The sequence below is a fragment of the Mustelus asterias genome, chromosome 11 (genome assembly GCF_964213995.1).
Source record: "Mustelus asterias chromosome 11, sMusAst1.hap1.1, whole genome shotgun sequence".
NCBI classification, from domain to species: domain Eukaryota; kingdom Metazoa; phylum Chordata; class Chondrichthyes; order Carcharhiniformes; family Triakidae; genus Mustelus; species Mustelus asterias.
Genome location: NC_135811.1, coordinates 111,065,817 through 111,091,937, shown reverse-complemented (window position 1 = coordinate 111,091,937; position 26,121 = coordinate 111,065,817). Strand labels below are relative to the sequence as shown.

The window sequence follows — 26,121 nt, the reverse complement described above, 5'->3', positions numbered from 1 at the left end:
ATGCAAATATGGACACGGTGAGTCATCGCCCTTTATTGGATTTGCCATCCAAGGGATTGTGTTCTCCTGAGACGATTTTCTTACCAGAGAGACTTGCCCAATCTCCAGTGAGTGTTAAGCAGATTAAGCAGTGGACGGATAGCGATCCTATCCTATCTCAAGTCAAGAGATTTCGGTTGCAAGGATGGCCAACTGCAGATGATGAGTGTGACCTTATGTGAGGTGTAAGGATGAGTTAAGTGTGCAAGGTGGGTGCGTACTGTGTGGGTCAAGGATGGTTTTCCCGTCACCTGGTCATTTGCAAGAAATTCAAGAGGCTCATCCAGGTGCCTCACGAATGAACTAGCCAGGTTGTATGTTTGATGGCCTAATATGGATCTGGACTTGGAGAACAAGGTGAAGTCCTGTTCCGCTTGTCAGATAAACCAGTGGATGGCACCACCAGCACGACTTCATCCTTGGGAGTAGTCAGATTGAATGTGGGTCCCTGGCACTGTGAGGCAGCAGTGTTAACCACTGTGCTACCATGGGTTCAAGTTACCACAGTTATATAGATTATGAATAGCTGGGGCCTAAGCACTGATCCTTGCGGTTCCCCCACTAATCACAGCCTGCCAGCCTAACGACCCTAAGTGACTCTCCATTCTGTCCACTAACCAGTTTTCAATCCATGCCAGTATATTATCCCCAAACCCATGTACTCTAATTTTGTTTCTCCAGAATGGACTCAGAACATTAACTCTGCTTCTTTCTCCACAGATGCTGCCAAGTGTTCTGAGTTTTTCCAGCATTTTCTGTTTTATTTCAGATTTATGGCATTTGCAGTGTTATGCTTTTATATTAATACTATTCAGGTTTATGTAATTTAAATGCAGATTGAAATTCCCCCATTATCCTCGTTACACACACCTCTGCTTTCCTGATTTATACTATGATTTACATTATTGCTGCTGTTTGGTGGCCCATAAACAACTCCCACCAATGCTTTCTGACCCTTGCTATTTCTTTATTTCCACCCAAACTGATTCTATGCCTTGATCTTTAAGACTGAGGTCATCTATCATTATAGTACAAATACCCTCTTTAATTAACAGAACTACCCCACCACGTTGTCCCAGATTCCTGTCATTAGATCATATCTAGAAGGAGGCCAATCGGCCCATCGAGCCTGCACCGACAACAATCCCACCCAGGCCCTATCCCCATAAACCCATATATTTACCCTGCTAATTCCCCTGACACTAAGGAGCAAATTACCATGGCCAATCAATCCTTGCAAACAGCAAGCTCCAATTCATTACCACTTAGTGCTTTAAAGAATTCTTCCTCACATCCTCCCTGCATCTCTTGCCCAAAACTTTATATCTGTGTTGCCTAGTTTTTATCCCATTAACTAATGTTTCTTTTGATCCAACTGAAATAGATTGTCTCCTCAATGAAGCGATAGTGTTTTGTGGGATCGTGTGGTGTGCATGTTGGCTTTCGTGTTACAATGACCATGCTTACAAAGTTTTTCACTGGTGGGATTTCCTGAGGATGTGTGGACAGAGCACCACAGAATTCTGTAAATTTACTAATCTTTTTCTGTTTTTGTTTAACCTGGACCTGATGTTACAGAGTATCAGATAATTAAAAGACCTAGTTCTGGCCCCTTGAAAACAGTTTGTTGTGAATATTAATTACTAATTTAGAAACCTTTAGATATTTACTTTTCAAACCTGGTTACAATATCCGCTACAATCGTGTTACTTGCCACGAAATGCTGATCAGTCATGTTCTGTTCAAAGAGAGCAAATTGATTGCGACTTTGCTCTAAGCCGAGTCTCATCAGCAGACACTTCACAACCTGTAGAGCAGTAAAGGGTAGAGTGAGCCCAGATTGGTCACAGTGGCATGTGGATGGCAGAGTGTGGTGCCAGTTGTTCCTGATCGCACAACACTTTCCCTCCAAAACAGCAGCAGCAAATCTACAGTGATGCTGGTGGGAGAAATTAGAAATTAAAAACGTGCAACTTCCCATTGAGCCGGGAAATGCATTCCAACTGTTGTGGCACCCAAGTTAATTATTCTTGACCAAGCCTCATTGTCTTTGGCTAATGGAGCAGAAATTGAGTCAGAGTTTCTGCTCTTCATCACTGAAAACATTGAAATATCTATGGCATGGAAAGAGGTCATTGGCCCCTTCACATCTGTGCTGGTCACAAAGTTTGGTCCCAACTTGAAGCTCTTGGGGAATCCTGGAATCAAGTCTTGGCCACCATTTTCACAGCTCCAGAGTCTCCCCAACTCCATGAAGATCCAGCCCATTAACTCTGTTTCTCTCTGCAAGATGCTGTTTGACCTGCTGAGTATTTGCAGCATTCTCTGTTTTCTTTCAGATTTCCAGCGTCTGCAGTATTTTATTTTTGTGCTCATTGTTACTTTAGAGTCTTGTATACATGTATTGATTAAAGATACACCAACTTACTCAGCCCAAAGAAAGGAGCAGAGTTGATACTGTTCTCCAGAAGAAATGAAAGCGGGAAATGCAGGAGGGCGAACAGTAAAAGTCAGAAACACAATAAATGGAGCATAAAGGAGAAATTTAAAAGCAGCATTGTGACATTGACCTAAATATCATCAGTGGGAGCCTTGAACATGCAGCAGCTGAACATGCAGCAGCTGAACATGCAGTTCATCGGCAATAATTCTTCCCTCTTACCGTTTTCTCATTGAATAACTTCTCCTTTAACTCTACTCCCTTCCTCCAAATAAAAGGTGTTGCTACGGGCACGCACGTGAGTCCTAGCTATACCTGTCCCTTTGTTCCAGTCTTACTCTGGCCCCCTCTCTCACTGGTGCACTGCTGACTGTATCAGTGTCGTTTCAGCTTTCGCCCTGCTTTGGAACATTTCATTGACTTTGCTTCTGATTTTCTTTTTCTCATCTTCACAATGGTCTATCTCGGGCTCTTCTCTCTCAACTTCTCTATCTCCATTTCTTCTGATAACCTATAAACTAGTATTCACTATAAGCCCCCTGATTTGCATAGCTATCTCAACAACACTTGCTCACATCCCACTTCCTACAAGGGCTCCAATTCATTTCCCACAATTCTCAGACCCTGTCACAGCTGTGCCAATGTTACAAATCTTCCATTCCAGCACCTGGTGTCTTCCTTTTACCTTAACTGAGGATTTCAGCCCCACCACATTTCTGCTCTCAGCCTTTCCCCTCATTCCCAGACACCAGTGTTTCCCTCGTCATCACTTCCACCCCACACGCCTCCTTATTCAACAGATTTTCCTCCAATATTTCCACCACCACCAAACACATCTTCCCATTTCAGCATTCCAAAGGAACCATTCCCTCCACAATACTCTGGTTGACTCCTCAATCACTCCCACAATAATCCCTCCTCTTCCCATGACAAGAGATGTAACACTTGCCCTTTTACCACCTCTCTCCTCACTATCCAAGGCTCCAAACTCTCCAATCAGCTGAAACAGCAATTTACATGTACTTCAACCGATATTCCATACTCACTGCCTATAACGCGGCTGTCTACACTGCAGAGGCACGTGCAGGTTAGATGCCCACTATTACAGAAGACCTCCATTTAGTCCACAAGAATCGAGCCCGAGCTTCTGGTTGCCTGTTGTTTTGATTCTCCATCCTGCTCTCACACTGACCTCTCTGTTCCCAGCCTCCTGCACAGTTCTAATGAAGCATAATGGAAGCTTGGGGAAAAGCACTCTCATCTTTCGAATAGGCACTTTACAGCTTTTCAGACTCAATACTGAGTTCAACAATTGCAGACTGTAATCTCTGCCCCATTTTGTTTCTTTCCTTTTTGCAAGTTTCAGTTTTACACTTGCTATTCCTGTTGTTTTTGCTTTCAGGACAGCTGTTCATCATTCTGCTATTCACATCTCCTTTAGAGACATCCTTTATGTCTTTTCTTGGCCCATTAACACTTCCTTTGGTCCTGCACCACCAACTCTTCTTTCACTGAATCTCTCTGGTCTTCCACCCTATCACAGAGATTCTTATTCTTCTCCCCATTTCTACTTGCTTGAGACCTATTACATTTCTACCTTTCCCCGGTTTTAATGAAAGATAATTGATCTGAAACATTAACTCAGTTTGTCGCTCCACAGATGTTGCAGACCTGACCAGCCTTTTCTGTTTTTAATTATAACTAATAATTCCCTGGCGACACACTCAGTGATGTTTCCTATTCATTCATTCACAGGATGTGAACCATAGAAACCCTACAGTGCAGAAGGAGGCCATTCGGCCCATCGAGTCCGCACCGACCACAATCCCACCCAGGCCCTACCCCCACATATTTACCCGCTAATCCCTCTAACCTACGTATCTCAGGACTCTAACGGGCAATTTTTAACCTGGCCAATCAACCTGCCCCGCACATCTTTGGACTGTGGGAGGAAACCAGAGCACCCGGAGGAAACCCACGCAGACACGAGGAGAATGTGCAAACTCCACACAGACAGAACGTTGCTGACTAAACCAACAGGTGCCGGGCAATGACATTTTCTAACAAAGAGAATCTAACCATCGCTCCTTGACATTCAATGGCATTCCATTGCTGAAACCCCCATTATCAACATCCTGGGGTGTTACCATTGACCAGAAACTGAACTGGACTATAAAAATATTGTGGCGACAAGATTTTTAAGATCGAAAGATGAGAGTGCTTTTCCTCAAGCTTCCATTATGCTTCAGTAGAACTGTGCAGGAGGCTGGGAACAGAGAGGTCAGTGTGAGAGCAGGGTGGAGAATCAAAACAACAGGCGACCAGAAGCTCGGGCTCAGAGGCTAGGAATCTGTGGCAAGTAATTCCCGTCTAACTGCCCAAAGCCTGTCCACCACCCACAAGGTACAAGAGAGACAGGATCTACAGGCATTTAGAGACGCAAGGGCTAATTAGGGACAGTCAGCATGGCTTTGTGAGTGGAAAATCATGTCTCACAAATTTGATTGAGTTTTTTTGAAGGGGTAACCAAGAAGATAGATGAGGGCAGTGCAGTCGACGTTGTCTACATGGACTTTAACAAGGCCTTTGACAAGGTACCACATGGTAGGTTGTTGCATAAGGTTAAATCAAGAACATAGAACATTACAGCGCAGTACAGGCCCTTCAGCCCTCGATGTTGCGCCGACCAGTGAAACCAATCTAAAGCCCATCTAACCTACACTATTCCAATATCATCCATATGTTTATCCAATGACCATTTAAATGCCCTTAATGTTGGCGAGTCCACTACTGCTGCAGGCAGGGCATTCCACGCCCTTACTACTCTCTAAGTGAAGAACCTACCTTTGACATCTGTCCTATATCTATCACCCCTCAATTTAAAGCTATGTCCCCTCATGCTCGCTATCACCATCTGAGGAAAAAGGCTCTCACTGTCCACCCTATCTAATCCTCTGATCATCTTGTATCCCTCAATTAAGTCACCTCTTAACCTTCTTCTCTCTAACGAAAGCAACCTCAAGTCCCTCAGCCTTTCCTCATAAGACCTTCCCACCATACCAGGCAACATCCTGGTAAATCTCCTCTGCACCCTTTCCAATGCATCCACATCCTTCCTATAATGTGGCGACCAGAACTGTACGCAATGCTTCAAGTGCGGCCGCACCAGTGTTTTGTACAGCTGCAACATGACCTCCTGGCTCCGAAACTCAATCCCCCTACCAATAAAAGCTAACACTCCGTACACCTTCTTAACAACCCTATCAACCTGGGTGCCAACTTTCAGGGACCTATGCACATGGATACCAAGATCTCTCTGTTCATCCACACTACCAAATACCTTACCATTAGCCCAGTACTCTGTAATCCTGTTACTTAATCTCACAGGATCCAGGGTGAGGTAACCAATTGGATACAAAATTGGCTTGACGACAGAAGACAGAGGGTGGTTGTAGAGGGGTGTTTTTCAAACTGGAGGCCTGTGACCAGCGGTGTGCCTCAGGGATCGATGCTGGGTCCACTGTTATTTGTCATTTATATTAGTTATTTGGATGAGAATTTAGGAGGCATAGTTAGCAAGTTTGCAGATGACACCAAGATTGGTGGCATAGTGGACAGTGAAGAAGGTTATCTAGGATTGCAAGGGAATTTTGATCAATTGGACCAGTGGGCTAATGCATGGCAGATGGAGTTTAATTTAGATAAATGAGAGGTGATGCATTTTAGTAGATCGAACCAGGGCAGGACTTACTCAGTTAATGGTGGGGCATTGGGGAGAATCATAGAACAAAAAGATCCAGGAGTACAGGTTCATAGCTCCTTGAAAGTGGAGTCACAGGTGATCAGAGTGGTGAAGGAGGCATGCTTGGTTTCATTGGTCAGAACATTGAATACAGGAGTTGGGACGTCTTTTTGAAGTTGTACAAGACATTAGTAAGGCCACACTTGGAATACTGTGTACAGTTCCGGTCACCCTATTATAGAGAGGATATTAAAACTAGAAAGAGTGCAAAAAAGATTTATTAGGATGCTACCAGATTACAAGGAGAGACTGGATAGACTGGGACTTTTTTTCCTGGAGCGTAGGAAGTTTAGGGGTGATCTTATAGAGGTCTATAAAATAATGAGGGGCATGGATCAGCTAGATAGTCAATATCTTTCCCCAAAGGTAGGGGAGTCTAAAACTAGAGGGCATGGGTTTAAGGTGAGAGATACAAAAGGTTCCAGAGGGGCAATTTGTTCACACAGAGGGTGGTGAGTGTCTGGAACAAGTTGCCAGAGGTAATAGTAGAGGCGGGTACAATTTTGTCTTTTAAAAAGCGTTTAGACAGTAACATGGGTAAGATGGGTTTAGAGGGATATGGGCCAAACGCAGGCAATTTGGACTAGCTTAGTGGTTAAAAGAAAAGGGCGGCAAGGATAAGTTGGGCCGAAGGGCCTGTTTCCATGCTGTAAACCTCTATGACTCTAAAGTCAGGAGTCTGATGGAATACTCTCCACTTGCCTGGATAGGTGCAGCTCCAACAACACTCAAGAAGCTGAGCGTCATCCAGGACAAAGCAACCCTCTTGATCGGTACACCTCTGCAAATATTCGCTCCCTCCTCCACTGACGAACAGTAGCAGCAGCGTATCACCTACAAGGTGCACCGCAGGAACTCACCAAGGTTCCTTAGACAGAACCTTCCAAATCCACAACCACTACCATCTAGAAGGACAAGGACAGCTGATACTTGGGAACACCATCAACTAGAGGGTCCCCTCCAATTCACTCACCATCCTGACTTGGAAATATATCGGCCGTTCCTTCACTGTCACGGAGTCAAAATCCTGGAACTCCCTCCCTAACAGCATTGTGGATGTATCTAAATCTCAAAGACCACAGTGGTCCAAGAAGGAAGTTCACCACCACCTTCTCAAGGGCAACTAGGGATGGGCAATAAATGCTGGCCTAGCCAGCAATACCCACATCCTGTTAGTGAATTTTAAAAAAATTACTGCCCATCCTTAATTGCCCTTCAGAAGGTGGTGGTGAGCTGCCTTCTTGAACTGCTGCAGGTCATTAGGTGAGTTTTCAGGATTTTCACCCAACAATAATGAAGGAACAGGACGGATTGAAGTGTCAATCAAGCGGGCTGTTTTGTCCTGGACCGTGCTGAGCTTCTTGAGTGTTGTTGGAACTGCACTTGTCCAGGCAAGTGGGGAGTATTCCATCACACTCCTGACTTGGGACATGATGGTGGACAGGCCTTATAAACTTAATGAACAGCATTCTCATCTTTCGATTAGGCATTCTATAACCTTTCAGACCTAATATTACAATTTTAGACTGTAATCTCTGCCTCATCGAGTTTTCTTTCTCTCTTCAGTTTTACTTGTTTTTTCCCGTTTTGGGGCAGCTGTTTTCATCATTCCGTTATTCACACCTGTTTAGGGAAGTCAGGGGGTGAGTTATTCTCCACAGAATTCCCAGCCTCTGACCTGCTCTTGTAGCCACAGTATTTATATGGATAGTCCAGTTTAGTTTCTGGTCAATGATGTTGATGTCATGGTTTGGCCAGCTTCATCTCTTACCTCGCCAGCTGTTGTGTGAGAATTGATGGTGATCTTGCAGACCTTGGAGCCAGCGTAGTGAATGGTGCAGCTCATTTCTTCTTGTTTCATCAAGACCACAATTTCTTCGCAGGATGGTACACATTCCCTGCATTTAGTTTTCTCCAGTGAAGCTTTGATGAATTCTGCAAATTGGTCTATTTCAGTCCCTGGAAATTGATTCTGTGACCTGGAAAGGATGAAAATGTAAAAGGGAAAAGTTAATCACAAGTTCAAAGATCCTCCAATTGACCCAAAGCACTCAGCTTCCAACAGCTGGTGAAAAGGTTGGGATTCAGCTTCAAGCCTGTCACAGGATAGTCAGCGTCCTGGAGAGTGAAAGTACCAGATGCCATCGCCGGCCGAATGAGCCGATTTCTAATTCTACGTTTCTGTGCAACATTCACTTTCAGCATTGCAGCCGACAAGCACACAAGCTGGAGTGAGGGTAATGTGCCTCACAGAAAATACCCCCCTCACCCCCGCCACTCCCACCCTCACCCCCGCCACTCCCACCCCACCACCCCCCACCCCATCCCATCCTCTCGCCACCCCCACCATTAACCACACATCACTAACAGATCAGGAACAGATTGTATGATACAATATATTTTAAGCTCTGTTTTAATACCAAACTTGAACATTTAGAGGCTTCTATATTGGGAGCTAAGTGCGGCTCTGGAACTAAAGAAACTATGAAACTCTTCCACTATTTACAATTCATAGGTTTACAAATGATTACAGAGACAGAGGCCATTCGGCCCTTCATGCCCATGCTAGATCTCTGTAACAACTCAGCTAGTTCCAATCCCTGTACCCTTGTAATTACTTGTCTTCAGGTAATTATCCAATTCCCTTTTCAAAACCACAATTGAATGTGACTCCACCACAGTTTCAGCAAGTGCATTCCCGATCCTAACCAACCACTTTGCTGTAAAAGGGCAGCAGGTTTTCAACCTGCCTTTCACCAGTCGAAGAGACTGTGCAGACTGCAACAGAAAAGAGATAAATCATTGGTGATTGCAAGAGGGCTAACTTCAATGGCAAGGGTAAATAGATTGGCAAGGAAAACTGTAACTGGACAATAGGTAATCATTATGGGGAAGATTTTTCAAGTTCAAGCTAGGCACATTCCTACAAGGTTGAAAGGTACACGGTGAAGCGATGGTGTCTGGTATTGTTACTGGACTAATAATCCAGAGACCCAGGGAATACCACCATGATGGAATTTGAATCCAATAAATATCTGGACTTATAAAGTCTAATGATGACCATGAAACTCATCTGGTTCACTAATGTTCATTAGGGAAGGGAATCTGCCATGGTAAATACATGAGGTTACGGGGATAGGCCTGGGTAGGATTATTGTCGGTGCAGGCTCGATGGGCTGAATGGCCTCCTTCTGCACTGTAGAAATTCTATGGGGACATATTGACAACAATTAGCAAAGCATTTGGGATCTTAGGTTCACAACTAAAGATGTTGAGTAGAAAAGCAGGGAGATTATGCTGAACCTTTTAAAGCTTTGGATAGGCCATAACAAGAGTTTTGTGTCCGTTCTGGTCACCGCGCCCTAAGGAAGGATGGTGCCGAAGAGGTTTACCAGATTAGTTCCAGGATGAAGGATTTTAGTTACAAGTTAAGTTGCAGAAACTGGGACCTTGAAAGAAGATTGAGGGAAGATTTGATTGTATACGAGGTTGTGACAGGTTTAGATAAAGTAGATTTTAAAAACTTCCTATTTTCTAACAGTACATGGACTAGGGGAAACATTTAAGGTTTTGGGAAAATAAAGCAGAGGGGAATGTGAGAAAGAAGTTTTTTACGCAAGTGATGGTGACCTGTAATTTTCTACCTACGTCTGGTGAGCCAGGGCAATGGGAATTTATTTTCTATAAAAAAGGGGTTAAGATGGAGGAAAAAGGTCACAGTCTAAAATTGTTGAACTCATTCTGGGTCCTGCGTTCTGTGCCCAATCTGAAGATGAGATGCTGTTCCTCCAGTTTGTGCCAGGCATCACTGGAACGCTGCAGCAAGCCAAGGACGGACATGTGGGCATGGGAGCAGGATGCTGAGTTAAAATGGCAGCAACAGGAAAGTTGGGGTCGTGCTTGTAGACTTGAAAAGGTGCTTTGCAAGGTGATCACCCGATCTTCTTTATCTCCAATATAGAGAAGAGCACAATGGGAGCAGCAAGTACAGTAGACCAAATTGGAATGAAATGTTGCTTCATTTGAAAGGAGTGTTTGGAGCCTTGAATGCTGGGGAGGGAGGAAGTAAAGGAGTACATAGAACATAACAGCGCAGTACAGGCCCTTCGGCCCTCGATGTTGCGCCGACCAGTGAAACCAATCTAACCTTGATCCACTGGAGCAAGCTGAGAGGGGTGATTGAAAAGCAGCAGTGCTGGTAAGAGATTAATTGGATTAATTGAATTGTTTATTTATTTAATTAGTCAGCTAGTGTGTGTATTTTTTTGGCCTTTACTTTAACAGCAGTTTTTCAAGTTTAAAGTGAAAACTAGAAGTGGGCAGCAAAGGAGTCTGGGAAGGGTTTTTATTTTAACTTTAAAAGTCAGTTACCTGGGTGGTTCCCCCTCAGTAGTAGTTTTTTTTTCTCTCGGGCCCCTAGCCCTATAAATTGGTGTAGAGGAGATACCCGATCCTCTACACTGGTAGAGGATCCCACCCTTCCATCCTCCTCTAACCTAATTATAAGTGTGGGGAAGTTTTTTGTTTTCTTTTTTTCTTGCTGGTAATGGCTTCAGGGATGGCAGTTCAGGCAGTATGCTGCATCTCCTGTGGGATGTATGTGGTGAGGAAATCCAGTAGTGTTTCAGGAGATTTTAGTTGTAAGAAGTGCATTAGATTGCAGCTTCTGGAGGAGCGTGTAAAGGAGCTGGAGGGGGAGGTAGAGGAACTCCGCATAATTCGGGAGGCGGAGGTGGAAGTTGATAGGAGTTATAGAGAAATAGTAACTCCTAGAAATGAGGCTTGGGTCAATGCCAGGAGGAGGGGTAAGAAGCAATCGGGAAGACAATCCCCTGGGGCGGTTCCCCTCCATAATAGGTTTTCGGTGCTGGAGGCTACAGTTGAGGAGGAATCAACTGAGCATAGAGAGCAGATCTCTGGGGGTGAGCCGAGTGAGAAAGCTCAGGTGGTTAGGGGCTGTAAAAGACTGGGCCTTGTGATTGGGGACTCCACAATTAAGGGGACAGATAGGAGGGTCGGAACTAAAGGTAGGGACTCAGGGTTGGTGTGTTGCCTACCAGGGGCTGGGGTCCGGGATGTGTCTGACAGGGTATTCAGGACTCTTAGGGGGGAGGGAGATAAACCACAAGTTATTGTACATGTGGGGACACACGACATAGGGAGGATAGGGGAAGGGGATATTAGGCAGGGATTTATGGAGTTGGGGTGGAAACTAAAGGCCAAGACTGACAGAGTGGTTATCTCTGGACTCTTGCCTGTACCACGGGATAGTTTAGAGAGGAATAGGGAGAGGGAAGGTTTGAATTCATGGCTGAGGGGATGGTGCAGGAGGGAGGGGTTCAGGTACTTAAGCAATTGGGGCTCGTACTGGGGAAGGTGTGACCTCTATGAGAAGGATGGTCTACACCTTAATCAGAAGGGGAGCAATATCCTGGGGGGTAAATTTGCTAAGGCCATGCAGGGAGGTTTAAACTGATTCGGGGGGGGGGAGGGATCCTGAGTAGTGGGGCTGAAAGTGAGGGATGCATGGATGGGGACTGCAATGCACGGCATTGCAGAGGTGGGGTGGAGCAGGGTTTGAAATGTGTATACTTCAATGCCAGGAGTATTCGCAATAAAGTGGGTGAACTTGCAGCGTGGATCAGTACCTGGGACTTCGATGTTGTGGCTATTTCAGAGACATGGATAGAGCAGGGGCAGGAATGGATGCTGCAGGTCCCGGGGTTCAAATGTTTTAGTCGAAGTAGGGAAGGAGGTAGAAGAGGGGGAGGGGTAGCATTATTGGTCAGAGATTGTATCACAGTGTCAGAGAGGAGGTTTGATGAGGACTTATCTGTTGAGGTAGTATGGGCGGAGATTAGAAATAGGAGAGGAGAGGTCACCCTGTTGGGAGTCTTTTATAGACCTCCTAAAAGTTCTAGAGAGGTTGAGGAAAGGATTGCGGAGTCAATCCTGCTTAGGAGTGAAAGTAATAGGGCAATTGTTATGGGGGATTTTAACTTGGCTAATATTGACTGGAATTGTTATAGCTCTAGCTCGTTAGAGGGGTCAGTTTTTGTTCAAAGCGTGCAGGAAGGTTTTTTGACTCAGTATGTAGACAGGCCAACTAGAGGTGAGGCTATATTGGATCTGGTGCTGGGAAATGAGCCAGACCAGGTGCTAGACTTGGAAGTTGGTGTGCATTTTGGTGATAGTGACCACAATTCGGTTACGTTCACCTTAGTGATGGAAAGGGATAGGCATGAACCTCGGGCCAGTGGTTTTAGCTGGGGGAAGGGTAATTATGAGGCTATTAGGAGAGAATTAGGAAACATAGGTTGGACTAGGAGTTTACAGGGACTGGGAACGTCCGACATGTGGAGTTTTTTCAAGGAGCAGCTACTGCGAGTCTGTGATAGGTATGTCCCTGTCAGGCAAGGAGGAATTGGTAGGGCTAGGGAACCGTGGTGCACCAAAAAAGTTTCTTTGTTGGTTAAAAAGAAAAAGGAGGCTTATGTTCGGATGAGACGTGAGCACTCGGGTAGTGCACTAGAAAGCTTTAGATTGGCTAAGAGGGAGTTGAAGAGCGAGCTTAGAAGGGCTAAAAGGGGACATGAGAAGACTTTGGCGGATAGGGTTAAAGAGAATCCTAAGGCGTTCTATAGGTATGTCAAGAACAGAAGGTTGGTTAGGGCAAGTTTAGGGCCAGTTATAGATGGCAGAGGGAAGTTATGTGTGGAACCGGAGGAGATTGGTGAAGCATTGAACCAATATTTCTCTTCGGTGTTCACGCAAGGGGACATGAATATAGCTGAGGAGGACACTGGGTTGCAGGGGAGTAGAATAGACAGTATTACAGTTGATAAGGAGGATGTGCAGGATATTCTGGAGGGTCTGAAAATAGATAAATCCCCTGGTCCGGATGGGATTTATCCAAGGATTCTCTGGGAGGCAAGAGAAGTGATTGCAGAGCCTCTGGCTCTGATCTTCAGGTCGTCGTTGGCCTCTGGTATAGTACCAGAAGATTGGAGGTTAGCGAATGTTGTCCCATTGTTTAAGAAGGGGAACAGAGACTTCCCCGGGAATTATAGACCGGTGAGTCTCACTTCTGTTGTCGGCAAGATGTTGGAAAAAATTATAAGGGATAGGATTTATAGTTATTTGGAGAGTAATGAATTGATAGGTGATAGTCAGCATGGTTTTGTGGCAGGTAGGTCGTGCCTTACTAACCTTATTGAGTTTTTTGAGAAAGTGACCAAGGAGGTGGATGGGGGCAAGGCAGTGGACGTGGTATATATGGATTTTAGTAAGGCGTTTGATAAGGTTCACCATGGTAGGCTTCTGCAGAAAATGCAGATGTATGGGATTGGGGGTGATCTAGGAAATTGGATCAGGAATTGGCTAGCGGATAGGAAACAGAGGGTGGTGGTTGATAGTAAATATTCATCATGGAGTGCGGTTACAAGTGGTGTACCTCAGGGATCTGTTTTGGGGCCACTGCTGTTTGTAATATTTATTAATGATCTGGATGAGGGTATAGTTGGGTGGATTAGCAAATTTGCTGATGACACCAAAGTCGGTGGTGTGGTAGACAGTGAGGAAGGGTGTCGTAGTTTGCAGGAAGACTTAGACAGGTTGCAAAGTTGGGCCGAGAGGTGGCGGATGGAGTTTAATGCGGAGAAGTGTGAGGTAATTCACTTTGGTAGGAATAACAGATGTGTTGAGTATAGGGCTAACGGGAGGACTTTGAATAGTGTGGAGGAGCAGAGGGATCTAGGTGTATGTGTGCATAGATCCCTGAAAGTTGGGAATCAAGTAGATAAGGTTGTTAAGAAGGCATATGGTGTCTTGGCGTTTATTGGTAGGGGGATTGAATTTAGGAGTCGTAGCGTTATGTTGCAACTGTACACAACTCTGGTGCGGCCGCACTTGGAGTACTGTGTGCAGTTCTGGTCCCCACATTACAGGAAGGATGTGGAGGCTTTGGAGAGGGTGCAGAGGAGGTTTACCAGGATGTTGCCTGGTATGGAGGGGAGATCCTATGAGGAGAGGCTGAGGGATTTGGGATTGTTTTCGCTGGAAAGGCGGCGGCTAAGAGGGGATCTTATTGAAACATATAAGATGATTAGAGGTTTAGATAGGGTGGATAGTGATAGCCTTTTTCCTCTGATGGAGAAATCCAGCACGAGGGGGCATGGCTTTAAATTGAGGGGGGGTAGTTATAGAACCGATGTCAGGGGTAGGTTCTTTACCCAGAGGGTGGTGAGGGATTGGAATGCCCTGCCCGCATCAGTAGTAAATGCGCCTAGTTTGGGGGCGTTTAAGAGATCCGTAGATAGGTTCATGGACGAAAAGAAATTGGTTTAGGTTGGAGGGTCACAGTTTTTTTTTTTAACTGGTCGGTGCAACATCGTGGGCCGAAGGGCCTGTTCTGCGCTGTAATGTTCTATGTTCTATGTTCTATGTTAACCTACACTATTCCAATATCACCCATATGTTTATCCAATAACCATTTGAATGCTCTTAATGTTGACGAGTCTACTATTGCTGCAGGCAGGCCATTCCACGCCCTTACTACTCTCTGAGTAAAGAACCTACCTCTAACATCTGTCCTATATCTCTCACCCCTCAATTTAAAGCTATGTCCCCTAGTGTTAGCCATCACCATCCGAGGAAAAAGGCTCTCACTATCCACCCTATCTAATCCTCTGATCATCTTGTATGCCTCTATTAAGTCACCTCTTAACCTTCTTCTCTCTAACGAAAACAACCTCAAGCCCCTCAGCCTTTCCTCATACGATTTTCCCACCATACCAGGCAACATCCTGGTAAATCTCCTCTGCACCCTTTCCAGCACTTCCACACCCTTCCTATAATGCGGCGACCAGAACTGTACGCAATACTCCAAATGCGGCCGCACCAGAGTTTTGTACAGTTGCAACATGACCTCCTGGCTCCGAAACTCAATCCCTCCACCAATAAAAGCTAACACACCGTACACCTTCTTAACAACCCTATCAACCTGGGTGCCAACTTTCAGGGATCTATGCACATGGACACCCAGATCCCTCTGTTCATCCACACTACCAAGTATCTTACCATTAGCCCAGTACTCTGTATTCCTGTTACTCCTTCCAAAGTGAATCACTTCGCACTTTTCCGCATTAAACTCCATTTGCCACTTCTCAGCCCAGCTCTGCAGCTTATCTATGTCCCTCTGTAACCTGCCACTTCCCTCCGCACTGTCTACAACTCCACCGACTTTAGTGTCATCCGCAAATTTACTAACCCATCCTTCTACGCCCTCATCCAGGTCATTAATAAAAATGACAAACAGCAGTGGCCCTAAAACAGATCCTTGCGGTACACCACTAGTAACTGAACTCCAGGATGAATATTTCCCATCAACCACCACCCTCTGTTTTCTTCCAGCTAGCCAATTCCTGATCCAAACCACTAAATCACCCTCAATCCCATGTGTCGGTATTTTCTGCAAAAGCTTACCATGGGGAACCTTATCAAACGCTTTGCTGAAATCCATATACACCACATCAACCGCTTTACCCTCATCCACCTCTTTGGTCACCTTCTCAAAGAACTCAATAAGGTTTAGAACATAGAAAAACTACAGCACAAACAGGCCCTTCAGCCCACAAGTTGTGCCGAACACATCCCTACCTTCTCGACCTACCTATAACCCTCCATCCTATCACGCTCCATGTACTCATCCAGTAGTCTCTTAAAAGACCCTATTGAGTTCGCCTCCACCACCACTGACGGCAACCGATTCCACTCGCCCACTACCCTCTGTGTGAAAAACTTACCCCTAACATCTCCCCTGTACCTACCCCCCAGCACCTTAAACCTGTGTCCTCTCGTAGCAGACATTTCCACCCTGGGAAAAAGCCTCTGAGAGTCCACCCGATCTATGCCTCTCAACATCTTATACACCTCTATTAGGTCTCCTCTCATCCTTCGTCTCTCCAAGGAGAAAAGACCGAGCTCCCTCAGCCTATCCTCATAAGGCATGCCACTCAATCCAGGCAACATCCTTGTAAATCTCCTCTGCACCCTTTCAATCTTTTCCACATCCTTCCTATAGTGAGGCGACCAGAACTGAGCACAGTACGCCAAGTGGGGTCTGACGAGGGTCTTATATAGCTGCATCATTAACCCCGGACTCCTAAACTCAATCCCTCGATTGATAAAGGCCAGCACACCATACGCCTTCTTAACCACCTCCTCCACCTGCGGGGCCGATTTCAGAGTCCTATGAACCCGGACCCCAAGGTCCTTCTGATCCTCTACAGTACTAAGAGTCTTTCCCTTTATATTGTACTCCTTCATCCCATTTGACCTACCAAAATGGACCACGACGCATTTATCTGGCTTGAAGTCCATCTGCCACTTGTCAGCCCAATTTGTGAGGCACGACCTACCCTTCACAAATCGTGCTGACTATCCCTAATCAAATTATTCCTTTCCAGGTGATTATAAATCCTATCTCTTATAATCCTTCCCAATACTTTGCCCACAACAGAAGTAAGGCTCACCGGTCTATAATTACCAGGGTTGTCCCTACTCCCCTTCTTGAACAAGGGGACAACATTTGCTATCCTCCAGTCTTCTGGCACTATTCCAGTGGACAATGACGACCCAAAGATCAAAGCCAAAGGCTCTGCAATTTCCTCTCTAGCCTCCCAGAGAATCCTAGGATAAATCCCATCCGGCCCAGGGGACTTATCTATTTTTACCCTTTCCAGAATTGCTAACACCTCCTCCTTATGAACATCAGTCCCATCCAGTCCAACAGCCTGCATCTCAGTACTCCCCTCGACACTGTCCCTCTCCAGTGTGAATACTGACGAAAAATATTCATTTAGTGCCTCTCCTATCTCTTCAGACTCCACGCACAACTTCCCACTCCTGTCCTTGACTGGCCCTAATCTTACCCTAGTCATTCTTTTACTCCTGACATACCTATAGAAAGCTTTAGGGTTTTCCTTGATCCTACCTGCCAAAGACTTCTCATGTCCCCTCCTGGCTCTTCTTAACTCGTTCTTTAGGTCCTTCCTGGCTAACTTGTAACTCTCAAGCTCCCTAACTGAGCCTTCACGTCTCATCTTTACATAAGTCTCCTTCTTCCTCTTCACAAGAGATTCAACCTCCTTAGTAAACCACGGTTCCCTCACACGTCTGCTTCCTCCCTGCCTGACAGGTACATATTTATCAAGGACGCGTAGCAGCTGTTCCTTGAACAAGTTCCACATTTCAATTGTGCCCATCCCCTGCAGTTTCCTTCCCCAACCTATGCCAGCTAAATCTCGCCTAATCGGATCATAATTTCCTTTCCCCCAGCTATAACTCTTGCCCTTTGGTATATACCTATCCTTTTCCATTGCTAAGGTAAATGTAATCGAATTGTGGTCACTGTCACCAAAGTGCTCACCTACCTCCAAATCTAACACCTGGCCTGGTTCATTACCCAGTACCAAATCCAATGTGGCCTCGCCTCTTGTTGGTCTTGTTGGTAGGGGAAGATGTTTTTGGTGGTGGCATCATGCTGGAGTTAGTGGAAATGGCAGAAGATGATCCTTTGAATGCGAAGGCTGTGGATGAAAAGTGAGGACAAGGGGGACCAGGAGGGGCAGAGCTGCAGAAATGGATCAGACCTGGTTGAATGCCCTGCCAATCACAGGGGAGGGGTTAAGTAAAAAGGCAGACATAGCACAAGTGTTGTTTTTGAAGGTGGCAATGTCAAAACAGATGCATCAGAGGCAGAGAAACTGGTAGAATGGGCTGGCGTCCTTTAGGAAGCAGGGAATGAGGAGCTGTAATCGAGGTAGCTGTGGAAGTCAGTGGTCAGCCTATCACCACAAATGGAGGCAGAGAGGTAAAGGAGAGAAGTGTTGGAAATGGAGCATGTGAAAACATAGAAACTAGAAGTAAGAGTAGGCCATTCGACCCTTCGAGCCTGCTCCACCATTCATTTTGATCATGGCTGATCATTGAATTCAATATCCTGATTCCCCTTCTTCCCATATCTCTTGATCCCTTTCGCCCCAAGAGCTCAATCTAATTTCTTCTTGAAATCAGACGTTTTGGCCTCAATTACATTCTGTGGGAGTGAATTCCACACATTCACCACCCCTCTGGGTGAAGAAATTTCTCCTCACCTCAGTTCTAAAAGGTTTACCCTTATCCTCAAACTATGACCCCTAGTTCTGGACTCCCCCACCATTGGGAACATTCTTTCTGAATCTACCCTGTCTAACCCTGTTCGAATTTTATAAGTTTCTATGAGATCCCCTTTCACTCTTCTAAACTCCAGTGAATATAATCCTAACCGACTTAGTCTCTCCTCATATGACATATCTGCCATCCCAGGAATCAGCCTGGTAAACCTTTGCTGTACTCCCTCCATAGCAAGGACATCCTTCCTCAGATAAGGACACCAAAACTGCACACAATACTCCAGGTGTGGCCTCACCTTCACCCTATACAATGCAGTAAAACTATCCCTATGCTCAAATCCTCTTGCTATGAAGGCCAACATACCATTTGCCTTCTTCACTGCCTGCTGTACCTGCGCGCTTACTTTCAGCAACTGATGAACGAGGACTCCAAGGTCTCGCTGAGTATCCACCTCTCTCAATTTACACCTATTCAAGTAATAATCTGTCTTCCTATTATTGCTACCGAAGTGGATAATCTCACATTTATCCACATTATACTGCATCTGCCATGCAGATACCCACACACTCAGCCTGTCTAAATCACGCTGAAGCATCTCTGCATCCTCCTCACAGCTCACCCTCCCACCCAACTTTGTCTCATCTGCAAATTTGTAGTTAATACATTCAGTTCCCTCTTCCAAACCATTAATATATAATGTGAACAGTTGGGGCCCTAGCACAGATCCCTACGGTACCCCACTAGTCACTGACTGCCAATCATTTATGCCAACTCTTTGCTTCCTATCCCCTAAACAGCTTTCCATCCTTCTCAAAACATTACCTGCAATCCCATGTGCTTTAACTTTAGATAATAATCTGTATGTGAGACTTTGTCGAAAGCCTTCTGAAAGTCTAAATAAACCACATCCACTGGTTCTCTTCTCCTCGGTCAACTCTAATAGTTCCATCCTCAAAAAATTCCAACAGATTCGTCAAGCATGATTTCCCTTTTGTAAATCCATGCTGACTTTGTCTGATTATACCACTGCCTTCCAAATGCTGAGTTATGAAATCCTTGATAATAGACTCTAGCAACTTCCCCAGTACCGACGTTAGGCTCACTGGTCTATAGTTCCCAGTTTTTTCTCGTCTTCCTTTTTGAATAGTGGGCTTACATTAGCTACCCTCCAATCTGTAGGAACTATTCCATAGTCCAAAGAATTTTCGAAAATAACCACCAATGGATCTACTATTTCCAGGGCCACTTCCTTAAGTACTCTGGGTTGAAGATTATCAGGACCTGGAGATTTATCCGCCTTCAATCCCATCAATTTCCCCCAAACCGTTCTCTATTAATGCTGATTTCCTTCAGCTCCTCACTAAAACACGTTTCTCTCAGCACTTCTGGTACATTATTCATGTCTTCTTTTGTGAAGACTGGAGCAAAGTACAAATTTAATTCCTTAACCATTTCTTTATTCCCCGTTATGAATTCTCCTGTTTCTGACCGTAAGGGACCTACATTTGATTTTGTCAATCTTTTTGTCTTTACATATCCATATAAACTTTTACAGTTAATTTTTATGTTTTATGAAAGTTAGAGAGGGTTAGAAATTGGAAGCAAAAATTAATAAATTTTTCCAGGTCCAGACGAGAGTATGAAGTGGCACCAATATAGTCATTGATGCAATGGAAAGACTTGTAGGCGGAGGCCCACTCCAGGCCTACACTAGATCAGAGAATGGAGCAAAATTGTCCAGAGGGATTTTTAGTCTTTTAATTAAATGTGAAAAGTTTTGCCTTTCTCACCTGTCCCATGAAAAATATTCAGTGTTCACAAAGTCATAAAAACATGCGAATTAGGAGCAGGAGGAGGCCACTCGGCCCTTCAAGCCTGCTCCACTATTCAATAAAATCATGGCTGATACGAGTGTAACTTCAACTCCACATATCTGCCTACCCCGACAACCTTTCACCTCCCTTTGCTTATCAAGAATCTACTATTTCTGTCTTTAAAATATTCAGACTCTACATCCAGCACTTATTGATGAAGAGTGTCTCAAAGACTCATGACACTGGGAGAAAAATTCTCATCACTGCCTTAATTAAAAGACTATATTCCTCTGGATATTTTGCTCCATTCTCTGACCCTGTATACCTGAAACTTCAAATACTTTGCCTGAGCTATGGATATGGAGCACTGGGTTATTCCCACTGTCTAATAGCTATGATTATGCATATTCTCACCTTTTGATGTGGAACCTGAGGTATTTGAGAACAGCGGTACTGGGGAGGAAAGTGACACTCATGCACATGAGCAGCTGCCAATTGCGCAAGTCACTGACACTTCCCACATGTGGGGGGTTGCTCGTCTGCTTAATCAGCTGACAGTAGACCTCGTCTCGGAGAGATTCCAAGTCCAGACAGGTTTGCAGGATTCCTTGAATGAGTGGGATAGGATCTCGTTCAGTCTCTAGCTGTTGTAGTGAATTAAAAACTTTGACAGCTTCATCCTGGAGTGTTGTGTAACCTTTGGTGTTCTTGACTAGAATAAATTAGAGAGCAAAGAGTTAGCATAACCAGGCTGTCACCATACCTCTGTACCAGCGCTTTGAATCCAACAATTTTGCATTTTATATTTGCTTCAAACAATCCAGTGTCATAAAGTTTGTAAAACTAGCAAATGCTGAGGTTCTTTCAAAAGAACGAAAGTTAGGAGAAGAAAATAATTTGGCCCTTTGAGCATTCGATAAAATCATGTATGAGGAACGGTTGAGGACTCTGGGTCTGTACTAGTTGGGAGTCTAGAAGGATGAGGGGAGATCTTATTGAAACTTACAGGATACTGCAAGGCCTGGATAGAGTGGATGTGGACAGGATGTTGCCACTAGCAGGAAAAACTAGAACTAGAGGGCACAACCTCAGGCTGAAGGGACGATCCTTTAAAACAGAGATGAGGAATTTCTTCAGCCAAAGAGTGGTGAATCTGTAGAACTCTTTGCCACAGAAGGCTGTCGAGGCCAGATCATTCAATGTCTTTAAGACTGAGATAGATAGTTTCTTGATTAATAAGGGGATCAGCGGTTATGGGGAAAAGACAGGAGAATGGGGATGAGAAAAATATCAGCCATGATTGAATGGTGGAGCAGACTCAATGGGCCAAGTGGCCTAATTCTGCTCCAATGTCTTATTATGGTCTATCATGGCTGATCTGGTTGTTGTCTCAAATCCACTTTCCTGTTTGCATCCCATAATCCTCAACTCCCTTATCTATCAAAAATCTATCTAACTCTACCTTGAATAAATTCAATGACCCAGCCTCCACTTCTTTCTGGGAAGAGAATCCATAGACCTTTGGAGAAAATAATTCTCCTCATCTGTCTTAAAAGGGAAGCCTCTTATTCTGAAATTGTGTCACCTAGTTCTAGTCTCTCCGACAAGAGGAAACATCCTCCCAAAATCAAAATTGTGATGATACTGTGTCTTTAGGAAATATATTTGTGCTTCTATTGATCTTAGTGAAATATGTAAATTAGTGAAAGAACCTCAGCATTTGCTACTGCTTCTATTGCAATTGTATCCAAAATTTGTCATTTTCCTTGTGCTGGATTTGTTTTCGCAGTCAGGTATATTCACCGGTGCTACTTTGTCCATAACCAGCAGCCCTGTTGATACTGCAGAAGCATAATTGGTCCTAATTGCTAGAATGTTTGTTTTAATCTGGGCCAATGCAGTGCTGTTTAGTGTTTCCCCCTGGAGTTTTTCCAGAGTAGGGCTTGATTAGGTTGATTGACAGGAAAAATCATGTGATTGGATGGGACTAAGTTTACCCAATGAAATCAAGTCAGTTGCCGCTTGGGATCTTTACAGAGAGTAGCTCTCTCTGTTTCTCTTTCTCTCTCTTGTTTTGAAGACTGATCTGCCAGAAAAAACGTCTATTTTTTTGAAGTTCATAAGATATCGGAGCAGAATTAGGCCATTTGGCCCATCAAGTCTGCTCCGCCATTTGATCATGGCTGATATGCTTCCCATCTCCATTTTCCTGCCTTCTCCCCATAACGTTTCAACCCATTGTCAATTAAAACTCTGTCTAACTCCTCCTTAAATTTTCTCACTGTTCTAGCATCCACTGTACTTTGGGGTAGCGAATTCCACAGATTCACAACCCTTTGGGAAAAGTAGTTTCCACCCAAAACTGTATTAAATTTGCTGCCCCTTATCCTAAGACTGTGATCTCTCGTTCTAGAATGCCCACAAGAGGAAGCATCCGCTCCACGTCTACTTTATCCATACCTTTTATCATCTTGAATACCTCAATTTGATCTCCCCTCATTCTTCTAAATTCCAGAGAGTGTCGGCCGAAACTGTTCAATCTCTCTTCATACGACAAACCCCTCATTTCTGGAATCAATCTAGTGAACCTCCTCTGAACTGAAGTTCTGCCGTTTGGAGATGGATCTTTCTCTGAAGACTACGCCATGGAAATCAGAAGACAAGTGTCTTTCTGTATCAGTCCAAAGGGGTTATAAGTTGGAAATCTAGCATCCACATGAGCCGTTATTTTTTTTTGTGCTAATTTATTCTGAAGAGCGATTTATGTCTGTGGGGATATTGCTTACATTGGAACTACAGAGATAGATAGCTGTTAAAAATTATAACTTGTCATGTTTAAGTATTTCGTTGATAAAAATTATACTAATTCTTTTTGCTATATTTTAACTGTTGTTAAATAAAGTTTGTTTTAACAAAAGCTTCCTAGTGGGTCAATTGAATCATACCTGGAGCGAAACACCTTATGCTCACCCTGATGCCAAAATCAAACAAAAGTTGGTGTCTAGGCTAACTTCACAATATACATAGAACATAGAACATAGAACATTACAGCGCAGAACAGGCCCTTCGGCCCACGATGTTGCACCGACCAGTTAAAAAAAAACTGTGACCCTCCAACCTAAACCAATTTCTTTTCGTCCATGAACCTATCTACGGATCTCTTAAACGCCCCCAAACTAGGCGCATTTACTACTGATGCTGGCAGGGCATTCCAATCCCTCACCACCCTCTGGGTAAAGAACCTACCCCTGACATCGGTTCTATAACTACCCCCCCTCAATTTAAAGCCATGCCCCCTCGTGCTGGATTTCTCCATCAGAGGAAAAAGGCTATCACTATCCACCCTATCTAAACCTCTAATCATCTTATATGTTTCAATAAGATCCCCTCTTAGCCGCCGCCTTTCCAGCGAAAACAATCCCAAATCCCTCAGCCTCTCCTCATAGGATCTCCCCTCCATACCAGGCAACATCCTGGTAAACCTCCTCTGCACCCTCTCCAAAGCCTCCACATCCTTCCTGTAATGTGGGGACCAGAACTGCACACAGTACTCCAAGTGCGGCCGCACCAGAGTTGTGTACAGTTGCAACATAACGCCACGACTCCTAAATTCAATCCCCCTACCAATAAACGCCAAGACACCATATGCCTTCTTAACAACCTTATCTACTTGATTCCCAACTTTCAGGGATCTATGCACACATACACCTAGATCCCTCTGCTCCTCCACACTATTCAAAGTCCTCCCGTTAGCCCTATACTCAACACATCTGTTATTCCTACCAAAGTGAATTACCTCACACTTCTCCGCATTAAACTCCATCCGCCACCTCTCGGCCCAACTTTGCAACCTGTCTAAGTCTTCCTGCAAACTACGACACCCTTCCTCACTGTCTACCACACCACCGACTTTGGTGTCATCAGCAAATTTACCTTCGAGTTTCTGATCTGGTCCCTAACAATCAAGTTTCCACAGAATCTTACATATTTCACTAAGATCACCTCTCATTCTGCTAAACGCCAGTGGGTATAGGCCGAACTTGCCCAACCTTTCTTCATAAAATAAGCCCTTCGTTTCAGAAATGAGTCAAGTGAACCTTCTCTGAACTGCTTCTATTGCAATTGTATCTAAAGTTGTACACAATATTCCAGATGTGGTCTCACCAAGACCCTACACAGCTGCAGTAAAGCTTCCCTATTTTTATATTCCATTTCCCTTGCAATAAACACCAACATTCCATTTGCCTTCCTAATCACTTGCTGCATCTGCATATTAACATTTTCTGCTTCATGTACCAGAACACCCAGATCCCTCTGTCCATCAGCTCTGCAATCTCTCTCTATTTAAATAATACACTATTTTTCTATTCTTCCTGCCAATGTGGACACGTTCATATTTATTAGTGTTATACCCCATTTGCCAAATTTTGTCTGCTGCTTTAACCTATCTAAATCCCATGATAGACACTCACCTCCTCTTGACAACTTACTTTCCTACCTATCTTGGTGTCATTGGCAAACTTGTAAATAGTTAATCATAGAAATCATAGAAACCCTACAGTGCAGAAGGAGGCCATTCGGCCCATCGAGTCTGCACCGACCACAATCCCACCCAGGCCCTACCCCCACATATTTACCCGCTAATCCCACTAACCTACGCATCTCAGGACTCTAAGGGGCAATTTTTAACCTGGCCAATCAACCTAACCCGCACATCTTTGGACTGTGGGAGGAAACCGGAGCACCCGGAGGAAACCCACGCAGACACGAGGAGAATGTGCAAACTCCACACAGACAGTGACCCGAGCCGGGAATCGAACCCGGGACCCTGGAGCTGTGAAGCAGCAGTGCTAACCACTGTGCTACCATGCCGCCCTAATGTCCCAGCACTGATATGTGTTACTAGTTACAGCTTCCCAACCTGAAAAATACAGGTTTATTCTTACTCTCTGCTAACCATTCTTTATTCATGCTAATCTGTTATCCATTATGTCATGTTCTCTTATTTTATGTAGTGACCTTTGATGTTATTTCCTCAAGCAACTCTAATAAATTAGTTAAACATGATTTCCCTTTCACAAAATCATGTTAACTCTACTTGATCCCATTATGATTTTCTAAACATCCTACCATAACCATTTAACAATGAATTCCACCGATTTCCCTATGACAGATGTTAGGCTCAGAGACCTATGATTTCACCTTTTGAATAAAGTGAATACATTTGATATTTTTTAACCTGCTGAGACCCTGCCAGAATCAAGGGAATTTTGGAAGATGATAACTAATGCTTCCACTATCTCTGCAGCCGCTTCTTTTAAGACCCTAAGACGCAGACGATCTGGTCCTGCGGATTTGTTAGCCTTTAGGTCTAATGGTTTTCACAGTACCTTTTCTCTGGTGACGATGATTGTTTTCCCTCCCCTCAGGCCTAGATTTCCAAGTACCTTCAAATATTAATGCTCTTTAGGCCTCACAAGTTAAGGATCAGGTGCAGTCTATAACAGTGTTGGCTATGAACAAATTATTTCTTCTTACTAGGCAGTGACGTAATGGTATTGTCACTGGACTAGTAATCCAGAGACCCATAGCAAGATCTGGGGACCTGGGTTTGAATCCCGCCAAGGCAGATGGTGAAATTTGAATTCAATAAAAATCTGAAATTAACAGTCTAATGATGAATATGAAACCATTGTCGATTGATGGAAAAACCCATCTTGTTTACTAATGTCCTTTAGGGAAGGAAATCTGCCATCCTTACCTTGTCTGGCCTATGTGTGACTCCAGAGCCACAGCATGTGGTTGACACTCAAATACCCTCTGAAATGGAGGGCAGATAGGATGAGCAATTA

The 26,121-nt window shown here is 44.4% G+C and overlaps 1 protein-coding gene across 1 annotated transcript in view; it reads right to left on the bottom strand.

The window, feature by feature from the left end:
* Positions 1 to 26,121, bottom strand: part of plekhh3 (pleckstrin homology, MyTH4 and FERM domain containing H3) — a 129,049-nt gene that overhangs the window by 42,556 nt on the left and 60,372 nt on the right. The window contains exons 7-9 of the mRNA XM_078224295.1: positions 20,684 to 20,981; positions 8,053 to 8,260; positions 1,710 to 1,846 (exon numbers count right to left, since the gene is read on the bottom strand). Coding sequence (XP_078080421.1) covers positions 1,710 to 1,846; positions 8,053 to 8,260; positions 20,684 to 20,981 — 643 coding nt within the window. The remainder of the gene's footprint in view (positions 1 to 1,709; positions 1,847 to 8,052; positions 8,261 to 20,683; positions 20,982 to 26,121) is intronic.